Source organism: Rhamphochromis longiceps, linkage group LG23 (genome assembly GCF_057381845.1).
Source record: "Rhamphochromis longiceps isolate RC_006_pf linkage group LG23, R_longiceps_female_GT1.1, whole genome shotgun sequence".
NCBI lineage: Eukaryota > Metazoa > Chordata > Actinopteri > Cichliformes > Cichlidae > Rhamphochromis > Rhamphochromis longiceps.
The window spans coordinates 14,935,502-14,955,928 of record NC_140578.1 but is presented as its reverse complement, the minus strand read 5'-3'; the positions used below and the strand labels follow the sequence as shown (position 1 = coordinate 14,955,928).

Here is a 20,427-nt window from a genome sequence, read left to right as displayed (position 1 = left end):
CTTCCAGCATGCTAAACCAGATGTGGCCCAGTGATTCATGCGAGGAGCCGGAGCAGCGCAGCGCAGAGGCAGTGTGCTGCTACGCTGAGTGGTTGGGATGTTTACATAGCAACGGGTGTCCTGAGTCTGTCTAATTACAGATCTGCTCTCCCCCATGGTGAAGCCTTTATCTTAACAGTGCTGTCAAGTAGGAGGCAGTCATTGCGGCCCTGTGTGTTTATAGCTTTTACTTATGAATGAAGGGAACCGCAGTATTACCCAGTTTAATTAACAGTGTAAAGTGTGTAAAGTGATTGGTGGAGTATTTAGTTTGATTTACTAACTCATATACTAGCTTTTTTGAAAGCAGACTCTCACCAACACATGGAAGAGTGCCTAAGTGAAGTGCAGCAGACAAGTTTCTACAGACACAAGATCTTCTATGTCTGTCATTTCTTATCAGCCTCTTGTTAAGAGGATGCTTACGTAAATCTGAAGGAGTCAACCAAATCCCGCCCCCAACCCTCTCTCTTCCCCTCTCTCGCTCTCACTCTCTCCATAGTTCCAGTAAGCAGGCGTGTAAATAATTTTGGTCAGAGCCAGTAATGGGAGACAGCTGGGGTGATCGTGCGCTTTCCATTGTGTTTAACAGCCCCGTGGAAAAAAAAAAAAAAAAAAAAAAAAAATCTGGAGAGTAAGAGTAAGAAAGTTATGTGGAGTGTGACTTCATTGAAGAATGAGAGCGTAATAGTAAAAAATTGGACTCCCTCTGTTCTGATAACCTACGGAAGCAGCAAGAAAAAATATTTTGGGCTATCACATTATATTGCTTGAGGTGTCTTTTTTTTATTAAGTGCAGTTTCATCACTTTGCAAAGATGCCAAATTTGGGCGTATGACTCAAAAAATCCTGATATGGGATGCAAGGTGAAGGCCTCCAGGTTGTGTCTTTCAACAGACTCACCCCTCCTGGGGCCTCACCTTCCCCACTCCTTTTCCACCAGATGAGTCCTGATGAAAGACCATGTCGCAGTTTTGGAATAATCCCTTTTAAAAACAGGGGTGACTTCCAAAAAATGACAGTAAGACCTTCAGAGCTTGATCCGTGCTATAGATCACAAACATATGCTTTCCACTTGATTTTCAGAATTTGACAGAGAAAGTAGTTCTGAAGTAGCTTGTAGTGAGCTGTTATACACTTAAAAAGCACTGTAATAGTGCATCTGCAAAACAGAAAACAAGAAAAAAAATCCTAAGATTTGTTTATCCAATTCAAGATCACAGGGAGGCTGGAGCTCATTTCAGCTGCATGATTATTGATTTATTTGTTGAAAATCTTCTTTGCTTATTCATTGTCTGTGGTCTTCTCTAACTGGCCAATTATTCATCACACTTTCTGTTTTTTAACTGTCCAGTTAAGAGGCTCTCCCAAGCCTCCTTTGTGCATGTTAATACATGAGACAACATGGCACTTGACAAGTCATTTTTCTTCTTTGCCCTCCCCTTTGTAAAGTTGAAGCCCAGTGGAATGTAGTCTCTTCCAGTGTGTGTGAAAATGCCGTCTGACTTGCCCTTTCCACCTCTTTGGCTCTCTTGCACTGGGCTTACTTACTGGCACAAAGGACCAGCATTGTTTCAGCCTTTGCCTTCTGTTGATGGCAGCCTGCTGCTTCTCAAAAGCCCCTGTTATCACATATGAGTGATAGTTCTATAAAATATCACAAGAACAAAGACATTTTGGGCTGCTATATGATTGATTAAACAAGTTCATGTTATTTATTGCTTTGGCAAATTCCCCTCCAAATATGCCTAACTAGGCAAGACTTATGATTTTAACGGGTAAGTAAGGGTGTGTGCCTGTGTAAATTCAGATGTCAGATTGAGGAGGCTAAGGATGGCTATCATTGATACCTAGAAACACTTTCCTTGTGATCCTGATCAGCATGCCGGCTCCCAGTTTTTCCTTTTTTGTCTATAGTCTATTTAACACACTCTTTCAAATTTTGATTTTTATATCAAAATTATTTTTAGAATGTTGTCTCTTTGTATAACGGGGACATTGCGGTTATTAAACTAAAACACTGCACTTTAACTTAAACATTTCATCTCCACTTGATCCCCAGTCCATCTGCCAGATTTATTTTTTTTATTAAATCTGTTGGGTGGATTGTATTAAATACTTTACATTGAGAGTTCTGGCAAAGCAGATGATCCAGCACAAATGAAACGAGTCTGATATCTAGTGGGACAAGAAGAAAGACCCCAGGGCACACCTCTCTGCTTCCACAACTACGTCTAAATCTTTGTGAATGCAGACGATGTGGCTGTTCCCAAACCCCCGCCGAGCTGTTGTCAAAAACTCGGCTTTTGAAGGCATCTATGATTGATGAGAAAGCTGCCCTTGGAGCTGCAAGACAGACATTTCTCTCCATTGCATGGTAAATGTTGTACTGCTTGGGTAGTTTCAGTACTGCTGAGAACTGATTTGTGCTGGGTTGGCTGATGGCTGTTGCACGCCACTTATGGTATTTCAGTGTAACAGACTGTAGCAGTGCTTGTGTTGCTGTTGTTATAGCATTATAGGACTCTTCCTTCTTGCATTTTTGTTTTTTACTGTTACTGTATTATTTTGTGTATAATTCTCAGCTGATGTTATCTATTAAAGATAAGGTAAGCTAGCCTACATTAGTCCCAGAGTTGGAAAATTCACAACTTCTTTAAATATATATGAAAAGCCACTTCTTGTTTCTTGATTGAGTTGACAACTTATTTGCTTTGATGTTATAGGTCCAGACAGCACATGTCAGCACCCATCAGTAAAGACATACAGTGGTAGCACAGCCAGTCTTTAGTCATATGCTCGGTCTCCCCCAGCTGTCTCACTTTACACAGTGGCTCCTGTGTTCCTCTGGGAATTAGCCTTGTCTTCCATCTCTTCAAAGACCTCTGATTTATGCCTGCATGGAGAGGTAGGCAGAAATGTACCCGCTTCCATCTTGCCTGCTTGCCTGTGACTTCATATGCTGCTTGTAAGTGGTCATGTTTTTTTGTTTTTTTTTGATCACTTACCAACATGAGCCTCCTACATCTGTCAGGGCTGATGAATAATGACCAGTCTCACTATCAGTACCTAGTATGTTATATACTACATAAATCATAGCTACACTAAGCTGTTAAGTATCTTTTCAGATCTGCATTTACAAAGAAAAACCTTCTAACTTAAACATGACCAAACTTTACAACATCAACACCCATAACATTATTAAAGAGTGTTTCTCTCATCTCTTCTTTACTTTTTACATCTATTGGTCATTAGAAATGATGATACTGATATATCAGAAAATAGCTAAGAGAAATCCTTCTATTCATAATTTAAAGAATCCTGAATAAAACAATCCTGCCCCCAAAAAGCTAATCAGCAACCCAACTGTGAAAAATGTTATCCATTTATGTTGCTGTGTTGATGCATAGTGCAGTAGAGGTTTCAGGTTTCAACAGGTTCAGCTGTGTGGTGACAGACTTACGGTATCTATAATGTGAATTAGAATATTTTGTTAAGAATTCTGGTGGGATTATCCAAATATGCTCATGATGCTGGCAGTCTGGTTCGAGCTGCTTATAAACCTCTAATGCCGTCTATGTTTGTATGTTTGTAGATATGTTATATGTAGAAGTATAACCTGCCGTGGGAAAACATTGTAAATCTTATTTTTGGGCATACTCACCAAACTTTTGGAGAGGTTTGCATCAGGTCTGAACTGTTTTTATATGCCAATCACTACTGAAATTCAAGTTTAGGCTCCCTCCTCATTAATTAGATACATGGTTGTATTAACTGTTAAAGCGGTGGCCAAGTGGCAAAACTTGTTTCTAGAAGGACCAGTCAAATCAGTCACTTACCTGAACCCATTTCTTTCTCTGTAATTATTTGGTAGATTGATGTCTTATATTATGCTATTTAGATCGTTATGCAACGTACAGATGCCTTCGGGGAGTCATCTGATTAAGTCTGCATTCATTCCACCACAAGACACTTGTCTTAAAAATACAGCAACACTAAAAAAGAACCGTCTTGAGTGACAAGAACAAAGAAGTCCTTCACCATGTTGGGTCTTGATATAAACTGCTTTGAGTCAGTTTGGGGTCATTTGAAGAGACAGAAGTGATTACGGCATATGAACACTGGTTACTGCCTGACGCATGTTAGCAGCCCCAAAGAGTCGTTGGTCATTAAAGGTGTTCTTTGCAGTTCAGGCCCGACGACTGTGGAATTCTCTGCCTGAAGATCGCAGGCAGTTGAACTCGACATCTCTTTGCAAAAACTATTTTTTACTTCAACCTATTTTTAATATGCAGTATTTGTTTTTTCCTGTTTATATTAAAATAATTTTTACTCTATGAAATTCATTTTTCACTTATTGAAGTTTCTTATTGTTTAGCCCTTTGTAACATTATTTAAGTACACTTTAACTTAAGTGTACTTAAGTTAAAAATGGCGCTAGCAGTAAGTATTGATCTGGTTTAAAGTAAGTTTCCCTTTATTTGGCCACTCTTGAACATAAACCTTCAAAATGATAGGACCATACTTGCCTTTCAACGTCGAAGTTTACATCCAAAGGAAGTTAATTTATTATCTCAACACCTGTTAACATACTTAGGAACTAAAAGAAGCTTTGCTTGCATATCCTTACTCCCTTCAAACAGTAGATAAAATATAATCCAGTGAAATGAGTGTCTGATTTAGCTGTGTTTTCTACTGTATGCCAGCTGCAGAGATGAATCTACCAATAAAGACTGTTTGGGTGATATTGAGTTACAGACAGATTTGTGGGATATCTAACTTCAGACTTCACACTTTGATGGCGAAGTTTATGACTTCCCTAATGGCGTTCAGGCTCACCCCTGCCCCTCCTCTCTTCATCCCATTCCAGCTTCCTCCTCTCATGCCTCCAAGTTTTACAATCCAGAGATAAATCCTTTTCATAGGAGGGCCGGTGAAGTGAACTTACACTACCCTTATGAAAGGCTTTACTCACTTCCTGTAGTAGTGGCTCAAGGTTCAGGGGTGAGTGGGCTGTGCTTATGTCAACACTGCAGAGCTAGTGATTCTTTAGTCCAAACCCCCTTAGGAAAACAAAAGCGGGTAGAATATTATGTTCTCTAAACTGGTTTTTAAGGTTCATGGTCCATGGGAATTATGCCCTGCAGTAAGAAGGAAAGATATAACAATTCATTTAATCCCATTCCCAGGGGAACAGGCATATCTCAAAGATACACCTCTATGCTTCTTCATACATTTTAATTAACTTGGCTTTTTCTTAACATTATTCCACGGCTCTTTTGTCTATCTGTGTAGTGAATGTGTGTATCAGTGCTGCTGCCTTACTTTTGCATTTGAAGAAACACAGTCAGAATTGTTGAAGAAATACTGGCAACTGAATTAGGATGTGTACACACACAGGGGAACGGTTCTGTATGTTTATCTTTGGAAATGGCTTTGTGGGAATATCAGATTTGTCCCTAACTGGCACACAGACTGACATCACTTCCTGTACCCAAGTGGTTGGCTCAGTGCCATGCTGTGGAAAGCAACAAAGTGCATTCTGTGGAAACGGGGGCGTATATTTCTTTGTATGGTAGAAGAGGGCTGTGACGTCAGATGCACCACTCACAGGGGGTAGTTTTCTAATTGTAAAAATTCATATACATGTTTCACAATCTTGACCGTGTCTGGGCTGACTGAACGGACTCAAGTGCAGACGGAAAGATTGAAATGAACAGTCTTTTATTTACAAACACCAAGTAAACTATATACAAAGTGTGGGGAAAGATCAGTGGCCCGGGGATCCAAGGGAAGGGTCTCTTCACTCGCTCGGTGCTCCACGCTCCACACACGCACACTCGTTCCGCTCTCCTACTCCAACACGCTCCACGCAAAAACTCGCCACACTGCTCAGTCAAACACTCACGCTCGGGAATTCAAGAAAGGCTCAAGGGACGGGCCCAGGGAAATCTATTTACAAACAGAAAGTCAAAGCCAGGCTTACACTAACGTGAGTCTGTACAACAGTCCAACAATGAGAAGCTCTGAGCCACCACCTTAAGTAGTGCCCACGAAACTGCTGGATGGTGAGCCTCAGGTGTGTAATTGCCTGCAGGTGTGTAATTGCCTGCAGGTGTGTAATTGCCTGCAGGTGTGTGGCCAAATGCAGGAGCTTGTGGTGAGCTCCGCCTAGGCAGGGGAGGAGGCAGGAGAGGTAGAGAGAGCGAGAGCGAAACAAAAACAATAACACATGTAGCCTTAATGAGTCAGCCGGACAGCCACAGGGACTATGACAGAAGAAGTTTGTCTACATGAATAAATTGGTCATTAAAGGAGCAAACATCATTAGCAACCTGCCTTTTTTAGCTTAGGGTTGTTTGGATAAACAAAGACATTTGAAATCATCATCCTGGACATTAGAATCACCAGACACGCCACGATACGATATTATCACGACATTATACATACAGTCGAAATGATGTTATTTTGATTTTTAGCATTTTCCAATGTGCTGAGTATTGCAGTAACATATATTGCGATTTAGCATCTTTTTCATCTGCAAATTATTCTTTAAGAGTTCAGCTCTGTCAGTATCTATTTTACAGAATAAGACCAAGTCTTACTTTAACTGTTTGTTTGCTGAAAAATGAGATTATCAAGCATACTAAAATTGTCTCTAAAGCCTTGCATAAATGCTATCGTACGACAGTCAGGTATCAGTCTGCAATTTGATTGAGGTCATGTTGGCAATTAAATTCAATGTGTTTCCGATAATACAGCAATTAACTGCGATGAATCATCGAACATCACATATCTGTTGATGTCTATGTAGACAAAAATTCAAATTTAACAGTTTGACATTACATTTTTGCTCACCAACTGGCGTGCTTTATAGGACTATGAACTAGCATACAACTAGCTGGCAGCCAGTTGAGTTAAGTGCCCTCAAGTGTGCTCATTAACAAACACTTACTCAGACTGATGGGAACATGTTGGCAATCTGTCTGCATTTATAAATTAGATAACAATTATTTGCAAACCTTCGAAGATCTCTCTGAAGGTTACTGCAGTCAGTCTAGGTCTACTGTTTGCAGAAAGGTTGTCTCCTATCTGGTGACCTGTGCAATCACCTTGCTATCAAACGTAGTCATGATTTCAACACTGTCACGCTCTGGGTAACTAATTAGTCACCACAAGTTACAATACGTTGCATAATGTGAAAAAATTCAGTACAATGCCCAGACAGCCTCTATGATATACATGTGGCTATACATGTATGTTATCTCAAGATGGCATTGTGAGAAATTATTCTCTTGTTCATAGTATACCCAACTGTATATGTTTTATAGATGAAATAAATGTGTTGCAACCAGATTTAGATCTGATAGCGATAACATTATGTGAATTCTGCACTTATATATTTTTTACCCTATGTTTCTATGCATTTTATTACTGGAATAAACAAAGATATGTGTGATACAGACATCTACTATATTTGTTTATAGTAAAAAAACAGAAAAATTTAGAGCATTACAACATAATTACAACATTGTTTCTACCTCCAGGCCATCTTATTTTATTATTTCTTCTAAATTCTTGCAATTCCACTCCAATTGCCCTGGTGTTTTTGTAGTTATTTTAAGCATGAGGCTGGTTCTATTAATTGAAAGCAACAGGACAGATTTTCAAACTGCAAAGCAACCAGTACTCTGCACAATGTCAAATTATATAGAGACTGGTTTTCTTCACTTAAAATTTTTTTTTTGAGGAAGCTTGTAGTCAGGGAATATATAAAAACAAGAGCAGGATTTTTATACGTTATCACATAATAGTCTGGAAAAATAATCTGCTGAATTGGAACAAAATATCTGAAAGAGATATTAGTGTATAACAAATGAGGTCCAAAAGTAGCCTGCCAAGGACTGTGAAAAGTGTCTAGTGACATCACTGCTTGGACCTCACATTGTTTAAATATATCAAAAGTGAGTATTTGCACAGTCTCTCCCTTCTTAATATGGATTTATATGCTCACTTCCTATCTGAGCTCTAATACTATCACAGTGACGCTTAGACAGTGAAGAAAAATAAAAGAATATAATTAATATCTTTTTACAGAAAATAAATTTGTCCTGCACACGGTCTTGTCACACTATATCCAACGTTTCTGTTAGGCTCAGTGTCTGTATATTTGACACTAATCCTCAAAAAGGCATAACTGAAGAAATAAACATCTAACCAGGGGGTGGTAAGGAGAAAAGGTAGCAGGTTAAAGTGCGTGTCAGTCATTGGTGCTACTCTTTCATGTTCATGTGCTTTTCTCACGTAGAATCAGTCACTCTGCAGGAAGCCCTGGTTGTGAACTCTGCAAATACTGATCACCATATTGTGCTAATTTTCAGCTCCATGTTTTTAGTCTGGGACTCCAGAGCCTTGCTTTGCATATTTCAGTGTTAAAATTGACTTATTTTGTTATACTGCAGGCCTCACTGATCACTTAACTTCCATTATAATTCAGTTAAAAACCAGATAAACTAATAGATCAGGGCTCTAGACTAACTTTTTACCACCGGCACAAAAGTTAGGCGCACACAAATTTTATAATAATTTATATAATATGTGTTTTTCTGGATACACTGTGCTTTTTCAGCATTCAAAGATTGATGACACCGTGTCAGAGCACTGGCTATGAATTTCAGAAGCATCAGGCCTTAACTTAACAGAAAAGTTAGCAATAGTTCTTTTCCTATTACAGCTACATCCACTTCTGTCGTGCCTAGGCTGCTCACTAGGGCTGGGTATCATCACTGATTTCTATAATCCATTCGATTCCGGTTTTCAAAGTCCCGATTCGATTCAACTTAGCCTCAGACAGTCAGAAATATTATAATTCTGATCATTTATCAGTACTGACTTCATCAGAATTGTGAACATCACAGCAGATGCCTTTGTGTGAAAGTAACTGAGAATAAAACACAGAAAAACATGAAGGAGATTTTCCTGGTCTGGCTTTTTATAGCAGATAACCTTAAAAATATTCTACAATGTTCTGCATATAAAGTTTAAATTTCTTCAGTATTGAACAACAGAAAAAATAGGCTTTCTTGTCAGAGGTCATTTAAGTGAAAAAGAAAAAGACAGCAGCCGACAGCGCTGTAAACAACGGTAGACTGGTGGGTAATAAGCGAATGAATAATACAGAAAACGGAGATTGGAGACGGGAAACTGTTCTTGAAGTACAGAGAGAGATCGAGAGAGAGAGAGCTAGCTGTGCATGAAGTGTGATTTTAATAGTCGTGGAAGCAAAACAGCAAAATTCATGACGACATTGATCAAATGTGAAGCGCAGTTTGCTGCTTCTTTTGCTGCTGGCTCGGTGAATTTTGGTTGGAGAGACAAAACCTGCAGCTCAGAATCAGCGCAAAAAGACGTAAACACAGCGCGGACCGGACGCATCAGAATCGCTAAGCTCCGACAGCGTGTCCGTCTATGGGCCGTCAGGTAAGAAACCCGAGAAAGACAAAGTTGATTCTGATGCGTCGGTCCTCTGTGTTTACGTCTTTGTGTGGAATCCGTGTACCTGCTCTCATTTGCTGTTTGGTTGTTGTTGAAATGGTTTTGTGAGCTTTAATCTGAGAATCTGGCGTTTCTGGCAAAACACAGTTATATTTAAAAGTCGATTCAGGATTTAATGAATTGATATCGCTTTATTCAAGCTACTCACCTCCCACTTCCACCTGCACTTTCAACTGGACCACGGCCAATCAGAGAGGTCCCGCCCCTTACTATCTCTGATTGGTTTAGTCCACGATAGGGGCATAATGTGTGTCTGTTGTTGACCACAGGGAAGGTTGCAGATTTTTTATTTTTTATTTTTTATTTTTTGCTACCCGAACAGTTGGTCGCACAGGTGCAACCAAATATTTTATTTTTTTTTAGTCGCACCGCTGAAAAATTTGGTCGCACTCTAGAGCCCTGTAGATAAATAAGTACATTTTGAGGTGGCGATGGAGGGGAAACTGAGTAGTTTGCAGCCGAAACATACTTTAAGTCCATCAGCGAACTTACAGGCAAGAGACCTACACAGAAGCTACGACGTCCCCAACAGTCTAACTTGGAGAAACCTTTTTCTTGTTCTAAATGTGTTGTTGACTACTCTCTTTCTGCCATCGTGACACGAGATAAACTCTTTAAACAATGTTTCTACTTTAAACACAGAAAAGTTTCTCGACAGTTTCTGCCAGGCTCAGCTTCTTTTTTCTGCCATTTATATTTTCCTGTTTTATTCCTGGCCAGAACCAGAACAACAAATTTTGAAAAAGGTACATTTTAGATGCAGTTTGCTCAAATATATGCTACAGTGACATAGTTCAGCATCACATCGCCAGATACTAAATTATCTGTTCACAATCTTTTATAAACGCTGCCTCTGTCGTGGTAAATCGTAGGGGAAGCATCAAGATAGTATTTAACGAAGTATTTCAAACAAATCCACGTCACAACATCTTCCTGTGTGTGCCCACGTAGAGTAAACGGGAACAAACGTAGCGGTGAAAGTTATTTGCCATGTGTCTCTGTCTGTGTAGAACTTCTCACTTTCAGAATGAAACCACAATCTTTTTATATTATTACATGTGGTTTCGACGCTGTGACATTTGCAGTAGTTGCCGGTGCTGATGCATAATACTTTATAATAAGCTTGTAAGCTGCCTGCGAAGAAGTTTCTGATGAATAGTAATCTTTAGTTTAATTGTGGCTCTCCATAGATTTCAGTGTTGATCAGCAGGACTCTGAACAGCAGCCCAAAACATCCATCTGCAGATAAACCCTATTGTCTAAATAAAGTCTGATCTATTCCTGAGCCCTTGTTTTTTTGCTTTAGGTATGCCAGCTGTCAAACCCTCCCCCTGAGCCCTGTTACAACAGAGGACTATCTGCTAATGCAGTGTTGTAGATGAGTGAACCGCAGAGCAGAACACAGTGTTGGGAGGTCAGTGGGTGGTTAGGTGTGTAGTTCAGACTGCAGGTGGACTAAATGGTTTCTTTTTTCTCTTTCAGTTTCAGATCGTTCGTCTGTTAACACATTGTCAGAAAATACAAGCGTGCAAAGGTGAACGATATTAACCATTTAAACTAATTTAATAAACACGTTTTAAAGATCTTAATCTTGTAACTTTGTACGCAAAGAAATTTGAATTCAAATCATAGTTTTTTTTTTAATGAATTTGGGTTGTGATCCGACATGGGAAGGATTAGGATGATGAGGTGTTAATGAAGATTTAGCTGTCTTGTCCTTGTAGCTGTTGGTTCTTAAATTTCATTTATTGCAGGTGTTTTCTTTTCAGAGAGAGGCCTGTGAGAAATAGACTTTGCTTTGAATTAGAGCAGGGCGATATGACCAAAAATATTTATCACGATATACATTTGAAAATTTGCGATAACGATATAACTGACGATATAATTGATATGACACAAAATACTTTACAACTCCACAACTTTATTAGTGCAAAAAAAACCCCAACAACGTATATTCACTTAAAAAAGCAGCTGTTTTTTATGTGCATTAAAGTTATATAAAAAATTAACAGTGCAAATGCAAATTCCTTGCTGACAGTTTAACCAAAAGGCATTTCCAGTGGAAACTGGCCGACATATCCTCAGCATAACCATGTATAATACCCACAAAACTTAAAAAGAGGCTATACACACGCAATACGGTAATATTATGTTGAAGCACAGTACATATCACTCCGCCAGGCTCCTGCCTACGATAGTCGCAATGCTCCGACAATCCATCAAGCTGTGCGGGTTCGTAGCTTAGCAAAGTTGTACTAAAACATTTGAGAGATTTTCGAGCGCCGTGTACCACATAAAATCGTTTCGAGGTCAGTAAACACAACCAGAGTTCATACATAAGGCACACGGGATTATAAGGGGCACTGTCGATTTTCAGAAAAATCAAAGGATTGATTTTAAGTGTGCCGTATTTTCCAAAAAACACGGTAATAACAACGGCCCGCTAGCATGCTCTACCAAAAATAGTGCTTTGTTGCGTATCTGACAGATGAAAGCTAAACCAGTTCCACACCACTGAAGTTGCAGCATTTTTACAAACCAATTCTGGTTCATCCGTTTCATTCAACGATCCGCTTTCGCCCTTCTCATTCTCCGTCGCCGCCATGCTTTTTCCGCTATGTGGGTATGAAAACAAAGGCACTGTGCATGCGCGTTTTACCCATATTTCATTTTCTTATCGTTGCCCAATATTATACCGGTATTACCGTGAACGGTACAGTATGGCCCAGCCCTACTTTGAATGATACTGCAACAAAGAATTGTCAGGATTCAAGGTGAATATTTACTGCTCTTTTCTTCTTATGTAGTTTGCAAGATCAATTTGATATGGCTGACTGGAGTGAGATTGAGTTACAGAATAATGGAGGGCTTTGCCTTTTGCAGTATGTCTGAGATTTTGTAGTGTTTTAAAAATTTTGGAGATGGGTTAAGGATGTATTCTTCAGAGTGTCTGGTAGACTTGCTTTTCAGACCGAGTGAACAACGGCTTCTCTCATTCCTGTGCTGTGGGTGTTTTGCCTGACCAGCTAAAGTCACTAGTAGCAGCTGGACAGGACACACTCTGCCTGCCACCAAAGACTGAGGGAAAAGAAAGGTGGATGGAGAGAAGGGGAGACAGATGCGGGGGAGAAAGGCAGACAGGAAAGGTGACAGCAGACACCACGCTGTGGTGGGGCCAACAGATGCTCGTTTTATTTCCTGTATAACTTTTGATGTCAACTGTGGTTGTATGCTGATGGTAATGACATGCATGATACGGTTTGTGTCAGTTTGATCAAACAGTGCACTCTCTATTTGTGTGACACTGTTAGATCAGTGTCACCTAAACTAGTTCGTATTCGTTAAAAGACATCGGACTTGTTCCACAAGAGGTGTTACAGTTTAGAAGTTATGATGGATATCTTTAGACGGTGTCCTGGAAATGACTCATGATGTTGCACAGAAGAAGAGGCTAATTCGATATTAATGCACAGTTTTTATCTGAAAACTGGCCCATGGGACAAATTATGAACATTTTTCAGGGCTAAAATAGGTTGTGGTGAAAGGGGAGAGGTGACAGGAAAAATGGGTGGAGCTTATCCTCTGACAAAACACACATTTAATGTATTTGATTCACAAATACTTTTATTACTAGTTCGCTTTGTCTGAAGTGTATAATTCCTCGTGTTTATGCGCGATCATGTTTGGTCCTTTGCTGTTCACACTTTGGCTTTGCAGAGAATCTTTAGTTTTTGCAACACTATACAGCGAATTGTTTTTTTATAGTTCGTCACTCTGACCAGAACTGCGCTAACACAGGAAGCACGATGAATCCTGTAACCCGCTGCTCTCATGGTGTCACACCTTTCCTTATATGAAATAAAATGAACCAATAACATGATAACATCTTAGCTAAGCCTTGTCACTGCATAGATCGGTTTTTTAATGAAACACACCAAGACTTTAGTGAACAGACACCCTTGTTTCTAAGCTTTTTTTGTAAAACATTTGCCCATTTATCCAACAACATGTATTTTGGAGCCGGGGGTTTTGGTTTTCACTTGACTCAGTCTTCCTCTAAGTTTTAAATATTTTCTGTGGAAACTTAGTGTGATCATCCATGCATCCCCTGGGAGCATGACTATTTGCTGTATTTTTCATTGTTGAAAACATTAGTTGTCGATATACTTTGTCATGAGAACATTTTGCCTATGATAATTGGCCAGAGACATCATCATCTTCTGGGAATAATAAATATCACTGGCTATTTCCACACAGATCTGGTGACTTTTATTTGTTATTTTTTTGCTTAGGTTTCGTACAGATTTGCAACCGACTGGCTGATCTTGCCTTTTTGTACAAAAACAAAACCAATGTCACCGTGAATGTCCTACTTTTCTATCCATGTGTTGCTCTTTTCTCCCATAAGTCTCTCTGTTCTGCTGTATTTTTAAACAATTACAAAATCACATCATTGGCCAGCAGCTGTTGTAATCTTTTGGCAGTCTCCCAGAAAGACGTGTGTTTTTCTTTGTTTGTCTGGCAGTTGTTTGTTATTCTCCATGTGTGAGGGGAAAAAGTGAGTTGAAGTGCCCTCGGACGTGTTTGTGGGAGTGAGGCGTGCTGACATGGTTGGGGAGGGAATAGGCTTCGGCCCGCTGGGAGGAAAAGCGAGGGGGGTTAGGCGGGGGTTGACGTACTGATGCACCACAGGTTTTTGCCATTAGGTCTGGTGGTTTTATCGCTATAGTAAGACCTTACCGTATTTTAATATATGTATCCTTTCAGTAAGAGTTAAAGATAATCTTTCTGGGTTTGTAGTAAATTCACGAGAAACAAGAGCATAGCAACATAAAGTCCAGGCTGAGGCTGTCTGTGAAGAGTTTGGGATTTATCTCTTGAGAAAAACATGGTAATAATAAATTCTCTGATGTTTTCCTCACAACAAGGAGAGGGAAACTATGCCATACATGATCTCTGGCTTTATGCTGATCCAACATAGGCTTATTTGGCGGCACAGAAAGAGAAAACAATAGCTATGTGTTCTGAGCAACAAAAAAAACCCCAAACCCTTTCCCCCTAGCTGTACCCCACCGCTGAGGCGCTGTGTTTTTGGAGTCAGTTGGAGAGTTTAACATTGTTATCAAACTGTCTTTCACTTAGACTTTAATTATTTCCAAATGTTCCATCTGATTGCTGTTGGCAGCCTTTGCGTGTTTAGTGTGATGTGTTTGAAATGTGAGCGGGCCTTGGCTGGCACAAGCCTGTGAGGTCTGACCCCAAGAAAAAAAAATACTTGGCCAAACTCTTTCTCATAGTGTACTTGACCTTCTAATGTAAAAGTGCTGTTTGTTACCTCACTCGGAACAAATTCTCTTGTACCACCCCGAGTCCCACTTGAGGTTTGTGCATCTGCAAACTGCACCCTCATTGTTTTTAAGTGGGTCATACTCACTTAAAACGTAAAGGAAATTTATAGCATAGGAAATTGTCAGGCTGCGGTTAGGTTAGTTAACCACCACAAAGGTTGTGGCCTATGAATAGAAGTTGCATATCATGCAAGAGTGTGAATGGTAAGTGCAGTCATGTGAATCTAAACGAACCATTGTGCCGGTCAAGGAATTGCAGCATTAATGGATGATAGAAATGTTCATTATAGCTGACTGTGCAGAAGAGAAAGCATAGCCAGACTGACTGAACTCCGAACATCTACTGGAAAGTAAAAGAGATATGTGTACATCCAGTTCCCCCGTTGCCAAAAACGTATTAATGTGAACATTTAATTACTGAGAGTTGACAGTTGTATGACATGCTTTAAAAATGATGGGGAAACCAAGACAAAAATCCTTATATAAATGTCTTTAATTTTGTATACTGGGACAAAAGGAGGTACCCTAAAAGTAAATGATGATAAACAATAATAAACACAGTTTTATATTTGGTAGTTTTTTGAAACAAACAAACAAATAACTGTGCTTAAAATCCACTGCTTCTCTAGTGAGTCTCTTGTCCTGTCACTGAACTTCAAATTCATTTTCTTGGACTGCAGCTGGCGACAGTAGTCCCTGTCCTTCTTCGCAGCCTCATAGCTTTACTTAGTCCTGGTAAGAATGGCCCTCCAACTCAAAGTCAGTCCCCAGAGCAGAACAAGGACTACTGATATCAGCTGCAGGCAGTGGAATTTAAGGGACAAGGCGTTCTCTAGAGCAGTACTGGTTACCACCAGGTGAACTTTAAAATAAAAAGTGAGAGGGTTGTCTGTTCGTGGATGGCGTTGTTCTCTCGGACAGATAAAACAAAATAAAATAAAAGACTAAAAGAATAAAGGACTCCGAAGACACTTGGCCAGCCCAGGTAAAGTCTATGTGTGGGAACAACTTGGGCAATAAGCAAATGGACTAAGGTGGTGACTATGGTCTGTGAATCCCACAGAAGGCCTATATCTTTCAGCCAGTCAGTAAATGCACGATCTTCTAGCAGTCCGTAAGGAGCCCAGTCAGCTGGGGGCCTTCTTTGTTGGATTTGGATGGCTTCACTGTGTCTGCATGGGTTTTCTGCTGCAGTCTGAAAACATGCAGATTGGGTTTACTGGCAACCTTAAATTGCGCACTATGTGAACATGAGCATGAACAGTTCTTTCTCTACATCTGTATCTGATCCAATGTCAGTTAGCATTGGCTCAAACCACACTGTGGGCATCAGGTTAGGATGATATCAACTACAAGGGATGGTTCGCAGTAAATAAGACTTCCGATTTTAAGAATAGAAAGATTTCAGATTTCAGATCGGTAAAACCTACTGACTGACCTTAACAACAATTAGTTTATGCAGTTTTGTTACACCACAAGTGTTCACCAGATGTTTTGATTGTTCAGGAAATTGCTCTTTTCTTGCTGACATATGCAAAGTTGTAAAGTATGAACTAAATCATTACTGTAGACCTTTGCTCAGACTCTAAAAGATGTGGACTGCAAACCCTGGTTCTTGTTGAATGTTAAATGTAACCATTGCAGGAAATCGGTGAAGTTACTTTAGGGCATTTATATTTAGGGATGATGATGCTTTTGTGTTTCATGTTACTCAGCATACATACAGTTAGAGTGCATAACATGGCACCATTTAGAGGAAAAATCTAGACTGTAGGGGAATCAGAAAAACAAATGTATCCAGTCATTCTACTGACATGTAGTTTTGTTTTTTTTTTTTTGGTTTTTTTTTAGCATTTGATGATTGTTAAAAAGTTTCACCTCATAAAATCCAATTTTAGCATTAAAAAAAGTCAAGCTAAACCACCTGTGGACTACAGTGGATGAGAGGTTGGAGTACTAAGTTATGCGCTCACACTAAAAAGGTTAGTAAGGTCTAATAAACAGACATATCTGACAATAAATGCTCAGTAACAGACTAATAATATAGAAGCATTTTACTAACAAAAAAACTGGAGCACAGGCTACTTACGTATTATTGGCCAGATTATCCTATCAGATATTCTCCAAGAGGCACCGACAGCATAAACAGATGAAATATATTGTTCTGTGAGGACAAGGTGGCAACTACAGCTGCCTGTGTCAAGATTAAAAAACAAAAATTTAACTTTAGTAAGTTAAAGTGAATGAATAATTTTTAAAAAAAGCTTCCTGTGCAGTTATGAAGGAGACATTTAAATATAGAGAGGTAAAATGCTTTTGTAATAGGCTATAAATAGGATTTTTCTGCTGTTAAGCTGTGCTTTTTGACATACAAGTCTATGGGGTATGGCCTGCTCAAGTGGCCACTTGAGGGACTGCAGTTTTTGTCACTCGTGGGTTAGTTTCCCTTTTAAGCCCTCAAGAATGTTGCTTGGATTTAATTGACAGCAATATATGAGGCTCTGAATCATACACATGCTTTAACCCTCCTGCCATCCTTTAAAAAACTCACACCCATCACCCTAGGGACCATTCTCAGCCACGCCATAAAAAGACCATATATCCATATTTTATTCCACTTTAAATTAGCCAACCTTGTAAAACTACTTCTCCCTGAAATATTCATGTAAAGTTTTAATTATATTTTCGTTGTTTTAACCCTTCAAATCCCAGTGTTATTACATGAGCGCCCTGTGTTATAAGCCCCAAAAACCAAAAAACGAAACTAAATATTTCCACAAAAAACCAGTTGAAGTAATATGTGATTGTCATTATAAGTAGGCCTTTAGATGGACCAAAGATTGGCACCAACATACATTTTGACCTGCCATTATTTTTTTTGCATTTTTTTTGCAATTTAAAAATTAAAACTTCAAGGCCCTGAGTCTTCATTGACATCCAAGAAAAGAAGAAAAAATAAAATCATATGATGATAATTTGGGGTTGAAAAATAGCGTTTATAATGGAAGTCAATGGGCAGAAAATGGTCCCCAGGGTGATGGGTGTGGGGATTTCTGCTGCTCAGCCATTTTAGGCTGATTTAAGGAATTCACACTGGAATATTAACATTGACAGGTAAAAACTATCCTGTGGCAAGTTTGGTTATATTCCACTGAACACAGTGGAAATGGCAGCCATTTAACACATAGCAGTGGCACAAAAAGGTCCCAAGAAGGCAGGAAGGTTAATATTTATTTTTATTGCAAGAATCGTTGTTTCTCTGCTGCAGGACCGCTGTTTCGCAGCCCATGTGAGTTGCTGCCAGTGGGGACGGGACACCCAGTGCAAGCCATGCTGAAGAGCTTCACTATCCTGTCAGGGTGTGCAAGCAGGGGCACCACCAGCTTGCCTGAGGAGGTCCACATCATCAACCTGAGAGGACATGCTCATGAGGGACCAGACAACTCTCCAGTAAAAGTGAGTCATCCTTAGTCAAAGAACCTGAAACTTAAATTGTCTTAAGTTAACCTGTAAATGCTTTAATGTTGATCAAAATTTAGTAGGCAGAGAAAGTATATTCATAGATTTATTTATATTAATTTTTCAATTTAGCAAGAATTTCAAATTAGAAGTGACCTGCCATAAGCTGGATGAAGATTGTAAGACCTGCTGTGGTTGATATTTCCACTGCCCTAGTTTTCTCAGTTCTGATAATGGCTGCAGTTATTTTCCATTTTACTTCAAGGAGACTTCTTGGCAAAAGTGAACGCCTTTTGTATTTTATTGATTCCACTCATTAAACAAAAAACAAAAACAGTGTCAGACATTATGATCAGGTGAGCTTTCAAAGAAACACCTTTTTAGCGTGAGTAATTAACAAAGTGATAAGTAATTTAAGCACCTGGTATTTTCCCACCATTTGCCTCATTTAAACTCATTTAAACTGTCAGCACATCTACCGATAGTGTTCCTGTATTTGATGTTAATTGTAAAACCGCTCCCTATCTTCGGGTGTTAAACGGCACATCTCGTGGCTGGAGTCCCAATCATCAGCAATAGTTTGGAGATGAATCACAGGCCCACGTCCTTCAAAACACCGGTGTCTAGGTTTTAAACCTTCATCCCCCTCTGTTAGAGAAGTGTGAAAAGCAGCATGTATAGACTTGTCATTGCAGTTGTGTTGCTGATGTAAGCATTAGTGTTGCCAAGGCCAAATGTACAGAAGCACAGTGTGTGTGTGGGTATGCTTCATCAGCACATAAATAAAGAAATGTTATTTGGGTGGCTGAGAGGGAAACATTTAAATAGCTGTGAAATGGAAACTTATGCATATCTTGACACTTTATGTCTTATTATAGACGTTTTAGTCATCGCTGTCGGTGGACACTTCACATTGGTCGTGAACTACTCACGAGACGAAAGCTGCGTACGTCACACACACGATAAAAGGAATGACTCGGCCAATAACAAAGCTTAAACTGAACTAAAACAACTGAAGCCTCACCTTTAAGGAAAAATGTAATGTAATATTAAACCTAAAATGGTGCAATGTCGAAAGAATTTATGTTCCTTTATAGTGACTAGCAGAGTTTACATTGCGAGTCTTGAAGATAAACATTATTATCCAGTTGATAAGTTACCGAGTCAGTATTTATGGAAAAAATGATGGACTTCAGTATTACACGTGCACGTGGCCTTCACAGTCAGAAACTACACTGGATCACTGTAATTGTAATAATTTGAACCCCAAATACCAGGGATTACCATAAGCGCGATGCAAATTGTAGCTGCTCTTATTTATGAATTTCTGTGGAATCATTTAGTAGATTTTTTTGGATGTGTCCTGCAAAGTTTGAAGGCTTTGCTCCGTTTCATCTACTTCCCGATTTACTGTGTCAGGGTGGATTATGATTACATGCAGATAGATATTGTATTCACACAGAACAAACTGAACTGGGTTTTGTCTTCACCTGCTGAAAGTTATGATTGTTGGCCTTAGCACATTCCTCACCTTAAGGTAATTCCCAGACCAACTGATTGGCGTTTTAATAGACAGAGTGCAAGTCAAAGTATGCCTAGTATGGATTTAAGACTCACATGACAAAGAGCGTTCCTGTTTTAAGCTTGAACAGACTTGTATGGAAAATCAAACAATCCTAACCATATTTTATCTGCTGTGAAAGTTGCTCGCAACCCACAAGACTGACTGTTTAAATCTTGTTGTCACTTGCTCTCAGGAGATCTTTCTGCACGTCATCATCGACCAAATGATGACTCATAAATACAGTCAAACAGCAATGTCTGCTAGAACTAATTTAGCACACCTTTGGTTTCCTTATTCGATATATATCCTCATTTGATATATATCCTTATTTTCAGCTGACTTTATTTATTCTAAGTTCAAGATCAGTGAGAAGTCCATCACTAAACATCACCAGTGTTGAATTTCTACTAGCTTAACTACAGTTGGATTATTCTGTAAGTGGTGTACAAAAGTTGAATGTTA

The 20,427-nt window shown here is 39.3% G+C and overlaps 1 protein-coding gene across 3 annotated transcripts in view; it reads left to right on the top strand.

The window, feature by feature from the left end:
* The window catches only part of tgfbr3 (transforming growth factor, beta receptor III), a 69,607-nt gene that overhangs the window by 8,848 nt on the left and 40,332 nt on the right, over positions 1-20,427 (top strand). For all 3 annotated transcript variants that reach the window (XM_085397307.1, XM_085397306.1, XM_085397305.1), the window contains exon 3: positions 18,211-18,398. In XM_085397307.1, coding sequence (XP_085253433.1) covers positions 18,211-18,398 — 188 coding nt within the window. The remainder of the gene's footprint in view (positions 1-18,210; positions 18,399-20,427) is intronic.